Genomic DNA, 13,905 nt, shown 5'->3' with positions numbered 1-13,905 from the left:
CTTAATTGAAATGGCACCAAATTGTATTCAAAACTGAGCCACACTTATGGAGCTCCACAATTCTTTTCCTGGTGTTTTGGTTGACATATCTTGATTTTCCCATGTCAAAGAAACAGGCTCTGTGTTTTGCCTTATATGCGTCCACAGGTGTGCCACCAATTTACTCACATGGACTCTACCAACCAATCAGAAGCTTCTTAAGCTCAGAATGGAATCATCTGGTCGTTTTCTTAATTAACAATAAACTTGGTGTATATGTACTCCTAAATTTGATGAAAGTGATAAAAATAGACAGCTCTCTCTCGCTTTATTCTGACATTTAACTAATTCAAAAGATATTTCAATATTTATTTATCTAAAACAAATCAAGTTTACTCTAAATTCATGTTTAATAGTGAAAAAATGTTTTATGCTTTCTCCCTAAAGTGTATGTAAACATCCGGTTTCAACTGTGAATATACTGCTTTGTATTGAAACTCCTCTTGTTTTGCATAGAAATATACTGAACAACATATAAAGCATAATATATAAAATAACATCTACCTGAGTTTTTTTTTTTTTTTTTTTTTTAAAGAAGCCCCTTATGTCCATTGTTGTGTTCATCGGTACATAACTGAAACCGATATAGAGAGTTTGTTTAGCCGTGGAGGGTAACAACTGAAAATATGAAATAAACACACATGTAAGCTAAGACTCTCTAAAAAAAAAAAAAAAAAAAAAAACAGCATTATTGTTGTTCAGCTTTTCATTTCGCCATTTGTTGATTCACTCGAAGAGCAAGTAACGCAATATGGGTCAAGTGATCAGTTTGATATCAATCTTTTGTGATACACCGTCATATTTACATTATTTGTACATACGGATGATTTGCTTTGGTACCTGGCCAAACTCAAGCTCTCCTCTGTCTGCAGCAAACTCGTAGGCAGCAGCTTCTCCGCCCTCCCCCCCTTGTTTTCTTTATTTCCAGAGTTCATCTAAAGAGTGAAGTTTTCTCACTGAATAGAGGTTGCAGAGATATGTATGAAAGGAAACACATCTGCAATCTGCAAAGCTATCTATCTTTGCAGAGCTAAAGACTAATGTCGGATCCTGAAAGGCGAGATGAGCACAACGAGTATTCCTCCAGGCAAAGATTTAGGCGGGGGTGTGTAAAATGCTGCAGCACTGCCTCCAAGAAGTTAGCTCAGCCTGCCATACCGACCCCGATCTCGTCTTTTCTCTCTCTCTCTTTTTCCCCCCTCCTCTGTTCTGTCTGAATCTCCTGTTACATTTTGAATTCTCCTCACAGCTACAGAAGTGTGACTACGCTGGCTGCCCCGCTGTGAGAAACATAACCACCATGCCTCACGTCTCCCTCTGATTTGCTTTGCTTTAATGTGGGAACAAAAGCGCGAGGCAACAGAATGTCAACCTCAACTGTTATCTTAACAATTTCTAGCCAGCCTCCTTTGTGAAAACGGCACATTTCTTCGTGTTCTTGGGATTAGAAGGTGTCCCGTTTGTTTACAAATGACAATTTTGTGTTCTGGGTCGCTAAAAATAGCGCAGTTATTGTGGGCTGGAAAGCAGAAACTTTAAAAGACTTGCATCAGTGTTTTATTAGCAAAACTCGATGACCCGTATCTTCGTTTGTGTGCTTATCGCACTGTTTTTTTTTTTAGTTCTCCTTATATAACATATTGTATTGGACTCAATAGCAGATTAACCAGGAAATAGGTTCTACTGTACTGATTTTTTTTTTCTTCCTGGCTTGCTATTTCTGTAAATCCTGCAGGAAATAAATGAGAAAAGGGAATGAATTTAGGCCATATCATTCTGTATACAGGAGCAACTGTGAAACCAATTTAATGAGATGTGTGTTACTGCAGCAAAATCAACTTGCATCATTAACCCGTTGTGTGTGAGATCTTTCAGACACACACAACCATTGTTTGTGTTACAGGGTGTCACTGACAGATCCAGCTGCCCATTTTCACTTTTTCCAAACTGTTTCCAAGTCTAGTTCTGAAACAGATTGAAGATAACTCCACGAGAGATAGTCTCGGCGGTGTATATTTAGATATATGTTGGTCACTGTTTTACACGCCTTTCCTGTGTGCACACGGGGGAAGTTTGCTCTCAGTGCTTTCTATCAGTCAGGCTCTGTAGATATGGTTGACAGTTTTGAAAGGATGTATTTGATTTTTATTTTTATTTCCCCAGAGCTAAACAAGTATTTTTGCTGAGTAAAACTAACCAAACAGTGACAGAATCTGAAAGTCGAAGAAAGCCCTAAAGGCAAACTTCTCGTGTGCTGAATCCAGGCGCTCAGCATACAGACATACTTTTTCCTTCCACTTCTTCCTCTACCTGCTGTGTGTTTTGTTTCTGACCCGCTCAGTGGTTTTGACCCTGAAATGATTTGTGGTTCCTTTACTTCCCTTCCCTCTCCCCTCCTGATTCTCTTACAGTCCCGTCACCCTCATCAGCATGTGTCCGGAGCAGTATGAGTGAGTATCTACGCCACCAGCAAACACCACCTCGTCTCCAGCCTGGAATGCCTTTAAAACACCGCCTCTTTTACTCCCTTGTTCACTTACTCATCTCCCCCCATCATCCTCACACCAACTAAGCCATGACTGCTCTGCATGTTGCCTGCCCACCTGCCTGCCCGAGTCACTGGCTGAGCATGGGACCAAAAAACTCTCCCCCTGTCTCCTCGCCCTCACTTTTTTCTCCTTGTTAGAGCACCCAGCTAGCATTCAGTTGCTGATCCCAGCAGGCCTGTCAAAAACCCTCCAGTCGCTCTTTAGATGATCCTGCGCTCCTATTTCTCTGTCTAGGACCATGAGATTTGTTTTCTAGGTGATGTTATGAGGGGCTGTTAGGCTGTCCATGAACGTGTGTGTGTGTGTGTGTGCGCGCGCATGTGAATATCAGTGTGTTAATGAGCTTGTGTGGGCTTGCTGAATCTCATTCATCTCCATTACCCCGTTCATTTTCAGGCTGTCCCAGTCACCTCAGCTCTCTCATGACGACACCCATTCCAGGATAGGGCACTATGCCAGCAGGTAGGCACTGGATTCTCCAGTCACCATCCTCTCATTGCAAATGCCACGAAGCAAGTGTGTAAAGAATCGATAATTGCATTTAAATGTTGAACAGCTTCTTTTTGAGGACCATTTTAAAAAGTTTTCTATGAATTCTTGTAACTGCGGACCATTATCTAATGGACATCAGCGTTTAAGTAGATGCTTTTCCCTCCCCCCAGGCCGCACTTCCCTTCAGTCTGCACTAAAATAATGATCTGAAAGGGGCAACAACAAATGCAGATGTGACAACCAAATTAAATCTCTCCAAGCTAAAGAAATGGAATAAATTGGAAACAGTCGGTGCTTGGAAGCTAGGGAAAACATTCAATTGTGGTTTCTTAAATGTGTAATTTATCTAATGTAATTTCCAGTAAATGGGATCTAATTAAGTAAATAATGTGTTTTTAGTACCATAAGATGCATGTGTAGTGCAGGCGTTCATAAGTAATGGAACAGCTTTTCTTTTCTTTTTGTGTTTTATCGTCATTACACAGCAAAACATGTCTCAAATGGCTCTTCAGATTCGGAAACAAACACAAAGAAAGTAAATTCTGCATCTATCAAAGTACCCCGTTGCTTATTTTGGGTAATTGAGCTGGCTCTATTGTCAGGGACGTTAAATGTTTCCTACTAGCTGAGACAAAAGAAAAGAAAGGGAGGAAAAAAAGCCCAGAAAGATGGAAATGGCATGGTTCCAACTAAACTGGGGACGAAAATAAGCATTCCACCTTCATTTATGTGCTGAAAGTGTCATTTTAAAACTTGCTTCATACAAATTAGAGAAGCCGGAATACTGTTTGCCAGTTTTCTCCTCAGACGGCACCAAAGCATCTGATTAAAATCGATAGCGTTTGGATTTTTCATTGTTACTTTAAAAATAGAAAAAATAATTGACCTGAACCTTTCAAGAGATCCATAATAGAAAAATGCAGCATTTATTGATGTTTTCCAAATCTTGATTAAAGTGAGGGAAATGCGTTTGTGGTAGAGGGAGATTATGTTTGGGTGCCAGGGAAGGCACAAACAATCCTAATATGCTCTTTTTGAACTTTGTGACAATCCATCACAGTGTTGACATACTTTAAATATCAGCTTGATGCCGATGTCTGCTTGCTGAGTGGATTTAGTGGCATGCAGCCACCCACCACATGAGCTGGTGACATTATAGATGTGTTGCTAAAATCAGTCTAGTAACAGATTGGCCCGATAGCTGCTTTTAACCGCCCGCTTCAAATTATCTTGCTGTGTACATCAGCACATCTGTATGCACTGTGTGTGAGCTGCAGTTAACAGCATCAACAAACTGATGTTTTTAGTAGGTTTTTTTTTTTTTTTTTGCACTTGGGCTGAATTTCTGTCGTGTTCTTTTAAAAATCATTTTAATACTAAGATCCACTGATATACTTGCTATATCCTATCTGTGCCATTAAAAAGATTTTCTAATTGGTCCAAATCTCATCTCCTGTATCAAAACCCAACCGCAGGTTTCCAGGACTTCTGCAGAAATCTTTACTCATTATGACTCTCGTGACGCAGCGCTGCTCTGGCTGCCCTGTAACCTTCCATTAGCTACACATCATTAACCTTCGCTCACTGTTTCTGGTGGTATCGTTTCACTGAAAAAGTGACACCGGAATTACAATTTCAGCTGTAATAAAAACACATAAGAGATTAGATTGGAGCGTACGGATACGCATGAAGATATGCACACTTTGATGAGATATCATATTAGAATTATAGCTTCTCCCTTTAATGTATATTCTGTCAGAGATCAATTTCTTAATATTGTGGGTTATATTTTTAATCTGCCCCTTTTGCACTGGTGTAAGACTGGCTTTGATGTGGGGAACCAGCCTCATTAGCACGGTTGCTTTGACTGCGTAAGTCATCAAGACAACAAAACGTTTTCCCCATAGCATGTCGTACATATTCATCCAAACATTGATCCCATATATTAGGATATAAACTGCGCATGCATAAAGTAGAATCACTCAATGATGTAATCCATTTCCTCCCTTAAAAACAAAAAGCACCAAAAAAAGCCCGAACAAACTGTGGCATCTTTATCATTAATATGCTTGTGGACTCCACGAGATGCTTTAAATTTTAATTGGTCTGCTACTGTGGCATTAATATAATTTGTTGACGCTGTTGCTCTAATGCTCTGTTGCATTTAAATGAGATGTTGACAGCTTTCAAATGGTTTAGTTTCAGCTGGTAATTTCCCTGATGGTGTTTTTTTTTCCTCAGGTTGGCTCAGATGGAACGCTCCAACGGCTCTCTGCCCACAGACAGCAGCTCAGCCACAGGAAGCATGTGAGTCACTGCTGGTCATTTTCAGCATTTTTCCACATGGTTACATGTTTCCATTCAACTAGATTTCAATTTCCAGTGTCTGAGACTTGAGATTTGTCTAATAATATATTGTAACACCCATTTTAATGTTCATGAAGCTGATAATTCACAAATGAATATGTTCCGGATATCCTTATTAGATATTTGATTTCATTATAATCCTCAGTGAAAAGTGAACTGTTCGCCTTGCTTTGCCTACCACTGTTTTAAATAAATAAATAAATACCAGGTAGCTTTTGGCATCTTTGCACAGAGATCTGGAGACACAAATTTAGAAAGGTTTCTTGGAGAGTAAAAGAAGTGAGAAATGAGGGGGGAAAGACAATGCGGTTGATTAGTGTGAAGTAGAGAACTTTAGAAAGAACGTACTGGATTAGAGTGCCAACAATGACAAAGTGAGAGCGTCTGCTTTCAGGATCTGCGATAACAACAGCGCTATCGTTAATCAAAGGAGATGAGAACATGGCAAACCGTGAAAAGAAAATCACCAGAAATGGGAGAAAAGCTGATGAGGAGCATGCGCGCAGAGGATCACGATTGTGTTCGTGCTTCTGTCTGCAGGCCTTTCAAGTTGAAGGACGTATTGGTTCCCAACTAAGATCCCAATCGCGGGAATGAGCTGCTCTTGCGGCTCAAATGCCCTCCGAGCTCAAACACACACACACACACAGAAGGGAATTACTTCTGGGTTTTTTATCATTTTTGGTAAAACATTTGTAGATCTTTAAGATTTTCCAAATCATAGGTTTGGATACGTGCATGGAAAGATTTAAGCTGTTTTTTTAAAATCTCAAAAACAATTTGAAGTGGCAGGAAAAAAACCCTTATACAAACGTGTTTTTGGAGGTTTTGGAAGTGGAGAGCAAAGAGATTCCCTAGACGCTGTGTGAACAGAAGCGAATATAGTTTGGGGATTTCTAAAAGGAAATTGTTCTTTAAAAAACAAAGAGTATTTACAGCATTTACAGCACAACAGAGGAAGGGCACACGGGGTGGATGGCTAAAACCTTTGAGAATCTGCAGTAAAGATAAAGCAACTTCGCTGTGTTGTAGGTTGTATCCCCTGCTGATGTGCTTGCATCATGTGGACCACTGCTCCCACACTTCACCTTCAACCAACCTTGATGCTTAGAATAACAGTTTCAGACGAAGACAAAACGCTATTGAAGACTCCCAAAAGCTGCATTTGTCCGCTCTCAATAGGAGGACCGAAGAATGGAAAGACAAAAACTGTTGGCGAGCAGGGCAAAGTAGAAACAGAGGTGGATTTATTTTCGCTCAAAGCTTTCGTAATGCGGGACAAACATATTATCATTACTCCTCCTCACTCTCTCTTTTGTGCTTTGCGCTCGGGCTTATTTAAGAGAAGAAGTCATTATCGTTTCCAACTCTAAAAAAAACAGGAAAGAACGCAGATGTTAGACACAGAATGTATGCAGGGCATTAATGAAGTGAGGAAGACGGTAGTTCGATGAAAGGCTAATGGGTTTAACAGCAGAAAGGGAAAAAGAACATTTAGTGCATAGTCAAAGTTGGACTTTCTCTTACTTTTACACTTTCACTGCAAAGCAACAGATGCAAAATACATATAAAAACAGCACAGGAACATTTAAATGCTTTTAGATCAATAGAAGTAATGTACTATACATTGTTATTTGATTGGTTAGTGTTTTATATTCATGGTGCACCATAAAGCCATCTTCTATATATATCCAATTTCAGCAGGGTCATGCATTTACGTAATATGCTTTTTAATGCAATAAAACTTTAAATAAATAACCTGTCCCTGAATGGGGAACATTTGTGCCTGCTGTAAACTGTTATGTATTTCAGTCTAAAGGCTAATTGACTGGGAAAATTACCTACATTTAGTCTGTCTGCTGTAACATTTGACTATTGGCTAAACAATCCTGAATTCATCCCTGATGGGAATTGTTACACGTGAAAAGCATAATCATTAGAGCCAGCCTACTTGCCCTGAAATTTACTTTAGACTAGACGTCATGAATGTCCACTTAAGTGCTTCAGTTCTGCAGCTGAATGCCATTCACAGTAGTTCTTGCAGCTGTTTTGCACATCAGTAACTTTGAATCAAATTTATTTTTTTTAAAGGCATTGTTATATAGACCACTACAGTGAAGCAGCCCACTCAGCCACGCGTCCCTCTCTGCAAACGAATTAACTCTCATTCCCCTTCCTTTCAAAGCTTTGAGTTTTGAGTGGTTTATTGTTCCCCCTCTTTCTTTTTGCGAGATTTACTTTTTTCTGCCTACAGCTGATTTCGCCAAAGCCTCTTTGTCTATCACTGCACTCCATCTGGTGATTTGTAAGGACACACAGTCACAGAAATTATCCCAACTGCTGTAGGAGGCGGCGGTGTCGGAGCTTCCGTAACACGGGTGACTGCGATTGCCCGTTAAATGCGCGTGTTTGGCTTTTGGCTGGTATTTTCAGTACATCCACTCATCTTTAGCTTTGCATTGACTTCATGCGCGTGCGCGTGCATGCACATGTGCTTCTTTGTTTCGCGTTACTTTTATGTAAAAGGGAATTCTTAATTAGAAACCTAGCGTTGCCTATTTTTATTTCTGACCCTCAACCGAAGCACAGCGTTGTCATCGGCGCCGTAGGACACCACCGAGGAGCGAGACTCTCCAATTCCCCTTTTGTTGCCGGGCTTTATTGTTTGGTTATCTCTCGCTTTCCAGTCTTTCCCCGAGCACTGTCCCTTTTTCTTGTCTTTCATATTTTGCCCTTTTATTCCTGTTCCTCTCCCTTTTTATTTTTCCAGCCCTTTACTTTTTGAAACCACCTTTCATCCTGCCCGATCGTCCCCTCTTTCTCTCTTCCTTCTTTCATCAGTTTTTTTGTTCTAGTCTAATCATGCTTTACCTTTGGGCCCAGGCAACCTTCAGATTAAACACTGCAGGGTGTTAAACACTGAAATAATGTTTTAGAGCCCTGCGTGCAGTGCAGAACAGTAACACTAATAAATGAAGGACTTTACACACAGAAATCAAGGATTATAAATGTTTCTCGCCAGGGGAGAAGAATAAAAGATTTTTTCTTTGACCGTCTTTGATCCCCCCCCCCCCCCTTTTTTTTTTTTTCTGTTTCCTCTGGTATTCCTGATTTCCTTGTTTCTCTTTCTTTATATTTTCATCCGTCTTCATCTCTCACTGTTTCTCTCTGAGCTTAAATTACTCAGTTGATCGTGGCATTCAGCTTGAGAGGAGTTGCTTGCTTTGTGATATGTTAGGTAGGCCTTGAGCCCGGAGATCACTGTTGTAGCGGAATAAACTGTAAAAGTCCCCTCGGGCATGTCCAGTGTTGGGGAGTAACGGAATACACGTACCGCCGTTACGTATTTAAAATACAAAATATGAGTAACTGTATTCCGTTACAGTTACCGTTTAAAAAGGTGGTATTTAGAATACAGTTACTTTGTTGAAATAAATGGATTACACAGCGGTACTTCCCTGTTTCATATTGTCGCGGGTCAGGACTGTTTGGGTTTTGTTTGACAGCTACGTTCTGCTGTTCCAGGCGGCAGGTTGCCATGGTTACAGGGTGACGCGCTCTCTCTGCGTGTTTCCTGGGTGAGAGAGGCCTTTTTGTTGTTGTTGTGCTAAGCTAATAGGCAGAATGCTACATGCTATAGCTCTAAAGAATGTAGCATCATAGGCAGTGTAGTCCGTGCTGCAGGGAGAATGGACTGCCATACCCGTTATGTGTCTGTGAGCGAGGGAGGGAGAAAAAGGAAAAGTACGAGCTGTCATTGAGCAGAAACGGGAGCTGGAAGCATGTAAATATAATAATAACCACTGCAGCCAAGAAGAGAGCCTGACGAGCCCAGTTGTAAGTAAGCTATTAAGACTCAACTGTACGCTGTGTTCGTGTTTTCCTCCGAAACAATAAGTTCCGTTGGAGCAGCCTTTCAACGCCTCTCTCTGTCTCTCGCTAGCAAACTTGACCCAGACAACAAAGTAAAGCTATTTTTCGGCTACGAGCCGACACGGAACCCACCGTATTAGCCAGAGGTCCCTTTACTACGGTTCGGAGCCGCGGACCTTCAGTAACAGTAATAAATCACAGCAATAGTACATTCATGTAGTTGTAAACAGCATGATAATATATTAAGTAATCCAAAGTATTCAGAATACGTTACTCTCATTGAGTAACGTAACGGAATATGTTACAGAATACATTTTGGGGCATGTATTCTGTAATCTGTAATGGAATACATTTTAAAAGTAACCTTCCCAACACTGGGCATGTCCTACGCCTTCCCGCGTACCAAGCATGGAATTCATATTCAAGTTGTAGCTACAGTAAACTAACAGCCTTGGTATTCATCACTATTATTCACATTTAAATCTTCTGCCACACTGATGCTCTGTTCCTCTGGCATCGCTATAATTTCTGGGTCTCTTTCTCTTCAGCCGGCCCCACGCTGCGTAAGCCTGCAGCCCTTTCAGTGCACTTCCTCCTTCTCTCAGGATTTCAGTGCAGGTGGTCTGTGAGACTGCTCTACCGCCTCTAGTCCCCATTTTCACACGTAATGATCCCCTTCCTGCAGTCCTCTGGGTTCCTCCTGCCAGCTATAATGTCCTGCTGCAGCTTTCCGTTGTCAGGGACCTTCCCTAATTGGTCACTCGGTTTGTGCAGGACCCCGGTCCTAGTTTCTCTGTAGCGAGGAGCTCCATCTCCATCATGAGTGTCTGCCCTGTCACAGCAGAGTGATAATTCAAAGAGAGAAATGTGATTGTGTGTGTGCATGCTGGTGTATTGCTGCTTGTTGCAACAACAGCTGTGTCGACTTCCCGTCTCTTTCTGCTTTCTTTGTGCCGTTTTTCAACAACTCAGTGGTTTCAACATCTTCAGCCTTCATTTATTTAGTGAAATTGATGAATAACTACAGATACTTTGTGTTCATGCATATGCCAGAATCTCCATAAAAGTTTCAGAAAGTCTAGGAAAGTTAAGTTTGTGAAGAGTGTGTGAAAGTTAAAGCAGTGATCACACAAACTATATTTGGAAGAAGTGGTATAAAAGAAGAGGCCAAGAGGAGCTGCTAGTTACAGCAGTTCGTTTTTTTAAGCTATGGAATGTGTTTGTTCTTCTCTGAGAGAGCGGAAAGGTTTAAGCATTACATTCACCACTTAGAAAGTTTATTTCATGTCTCTTTTTATGACTGGCACCTAAAATTTTTACCAAAATACAGGGAAGGTTGAACTAGACCCGAATTGAATACCTAAAGAAAAGGATGCTCTGAACTCATCATACAAGCTGCTTAGGTCGGTTAATCATAAAAAGCTTTTTTTTCTGTGTTCATGCAAGGCTGGGCATATTGTTTCTTTTATGTTAAAAGAGATAAAAAGCCTATTTTGGGCTCCCTTTCATAAGCTTTTCACTCCTTGGTCATGAAATAGTATAATTACTGTCGTCTCCAGAAAAAAAAGGCGTCCTTTCGGTAACCTTTGTCTGTGGTTATACACGTGACCATAATTGATTCTGAATTTCTGCTCACTACTCTTGAGTGAAATGGAAAACCTGAGACATTTTAGTTTGCCAGATTGTTCTTCAGGGTTATTGTGTTAACTTTTTCTTGATAGCCAAGTATTAGGGACTCATTTCATAGTCTCCTTTGTGTATAGAGAAAGCACCTGCCTGGATGTCACTGTCACTGAGTCAGCTTTGCAGGGTTTTCAGCTCACAGACTCAATTTCACCTCAAGCACAGTATTATGTTCTGTGAGTCAGATAATGTGCATTTACTTTTCACACATAAAACTTATCCATGCTAATAATCTTACACTCACCAGGTTAATTGCTGAGATCTGGGAACACAGATTTAAGCAATTAACGTGTGGCACACACGCTACAGGAAGTGTGAGCAGGTTAATGTTAATGTGAAATAGCATAGAATAATAGCATAAATACAGATGACGTTAGACTGAAATTTTCCTTTAAATTTATTCATGTAAATTTATAAACATTATAGGACGACGGCCGGAGAAAGGATTTTTAAGTTATAGTCGAATTTTTCGTGTGAGTGTGTCAGGGGTTCGGCTTCAACGCAGGCTGTGTTTCACAATGAAGGTGACAGGTGGGCTTTGGCACTACTCACATCACTGAGATGGCACATAAAGACAGAGACAGATAACCACACATGCAGGTATAGAGCAGCAGCTGTTTCTCCCTCCATATCTTTTCGCTGTCTGGCGGGCTCTTTCTCCTCTCTGCTCCCTCCATCTCCTCATAGCCTCCCCTCATTTCAGTTATCTGATGGTAACGACTGACACATCTGTGTTTTAAACCCGGGTTTGTGGAGATTACAGCGTGGCACACCTACTGTCACTAAGGATCAAGACGTCAGCTAACACAGTCCTTGTTTAGATCGGGTGCTTGGAAGCTGCCATTCATGTTTCTTCTGTTCAGTTCTTGCTCTTGCTGTTCCATAGTGTTGTACCAGTTTTGTACTTGGTAATCTAAATGGTTATACTGGTGTGTAAAACCAAAAGGCTGTAATGGCTGATCTGTGCTGGTTTTGATCAGAATTCACATAAAACTCGTATTTTGAAACATTAAATCAAATTATAGATAAAGTTGTTACATAGTTGTTATATTCTTTTATATAACATACAGTGCTTAAGAAATGTATTAGACCACTACATAGTGAAAGGGTTATACCGCATCTGCCATAAATTCAGACTTTATAATTGGTAAACATATTTTTTTTATCTTTTTGTAATGGCTAATTTACTGCTATTTTACACTAAACTCTTTAATCAAAATTATTTTTCTAATGTTTAAGTATAATTATTGTTTTTTCCAAAGCAGATTAAACTAGCAAAGCCCCTTTTTTTTAATTAAGATGCTGAACCCAAGTTATTTACTTGCTTGATGTTGTGCTTGATTAATTTCTGAGAGAAGTCAAGTGTTTTGACTCAAATTTGGACAGAAAAATGTAAAATAAATAAATAATAATAAATAGATGAATAAATTTTTTGAAACAGGTGTCTTTTTTAGCAGTGGTCTGAGGATTTGATTACTGCATGTATGAAGTTTGGGTGTGCTAATGGTGAAAGAGGAAAATAATAACACAAACTAAATTTATTATTGATTTAAATTAACTATACATGCTATCAATACACAGAGACTAATCAACGGAGTGTACTGTACATTTAGCTATGGAATATGTAAAGCTGAAATGTTAAATGTAATCAAAAAAATCAAAACAGACAAACAAGAGAATAGATGCTAACTGGCTTAAATAGGGGAAAAGCATTCCCGTCTGTGTGTATAGCATTGATTGCTAGACAAGGAGGGGTGGGCAATTCATTTTCCCAATGGGCGAAATGAGAAATTGGGATTGTTGTGGAGGGACCAATAACCTTATAAAGAGATTTAAAAAATTAATAAATAAAAATATTGAGCAGAACTGAGAACCTTAGCCTTGTGTACAAATAGCCTGAAAAGGTATTTCTGCAGTAGTCAAGAAGTACGCGCAATAGTTAGCATAACTAAAATGAAACACAAATTACAAAAAAATTATAGATTTGCACATGTTTAGGCAGACAAGTAAAGAGTTGACTAAAGTGAACAAAGAGTAGAAATAGGCTATCAGAAGATAATCATGACTGAAGAGGTGGTTGAGCTTTGAAATGGCTAGCTAAAAGTTTGGCTAACAGTTGAAATTGTAAGCTAACAGCATGCGTAGCTGAACCTTACTGTCAGCTAGATGTAATGAGAACACAGTTAAAAGAGTTAATAAAACTGATCAATTGAAAGTCGGAAAACATAATAAAAATATGAAAAGACAAAATTATTATGCATAGCTGGTAAACGGATTAAAATTCACTGTTAAAGCTCAGTTTGTAGTTGATAAATGGGTTCTTGGGCTTTTGGGCTGTTTTTGGTGAAACATTTAGGAACCACTGTTTTATATAGTTTGCTGGCTGGCATGAAAAACCCTTCAATCTCCACACTCCTTCTGCTGCCTTTATAGAGCAGCACTGTGTCATGGTAATCTCCCAGGGTTCATTCAAACCCATTTTCAAGCGTACTGATTTGATACAAGTAGTTACCATAATTCTTTCAAACGGCAAAAGTAAATAGCTCGTCTCTAACTGAACAGAAGGTGTATTGAACTGAATAGCAGGGAAAGGATGTGTGGGTCTCATCGCTCATCATAAGCTCTACACTTTCCACAGGGATGATGAGCATGCCCTGATCCTTCAGTACTGCCAAACACTGGGAGGGGAGGCCTCTCCTTGCAGCCAGCCTCAGAGTCCTGCCCAAATCTTACAGGCTGTGGAGAAGGAAGAGCGCGGCGAATTGGAGAAGATCATAGCACGTCTGGAGGAGGAGCAGAGGTAGGAGACAAACATCAAAACTGGCTAATCTTATTAAAATTGATAATCACGTCTTTGCTGATAGTGATTACAAGCTATTGATTAATTTTATGAAAAGTGACA

At 39.9% G+C, this 13,905-nt stretch overlaps 1 protein-coding gene across 3 annotated transcripts in view; it reads left to right on the top strand.

Annotated features, from left to right (window-relative positions):
• The window catches only part of utrn (utrophin), a 190,584-nt gene that overhangs the window by 164,953 nt on the left and 11,726 nt on the right, over positions 1 to 13,905 (top strand). For all 3 annotated transcript variants that reach the window (XM_087851852.1, XM_087851850.1, XM_087851851.1), the window contains 4 exons: positions 2,451 to 2,489; positions 2,985 to 3,050; positions 5,322 to 5,387; positions 13,642 to 13,803. In XM_087851852.1, the coding sequence (XP_087707978.1) occupies positions 2,451 to 2,489; positions 2,985 to 3,050; positions 5,322 to 5,387; positions 13,642 to 13,803 (333 nt within the window). The remainder of the gene's footprint in view (positions 1 to 2,450; positions 2,490 to 2,984; positions 3,051 to 5,321; positions 5,388 to 13,641; positions 13,804 to 13,905) is intronic.

The sequence above is a fragment of the Neolamprologus brichardi genome, chromosome 15, assembly GCF_056152115.1.
Source record: "Neolamprologus brichardi isolate AB-2024 chromosome 15, ASM5615211v1, whole genome shotgun sequence".
Taxonomy (NCBI): domain Eukaryota; kingdom Metazoa; phylum Chordata; class Actinopteri; order Cichliformes; family Cichlidae; genus Neolamprologus; species Neolamprologus brichardi.
Note: the sequence above shows the minus strand (reverse complement) of the source record. Positions and strands in the feature narration are given on the sequence as shown.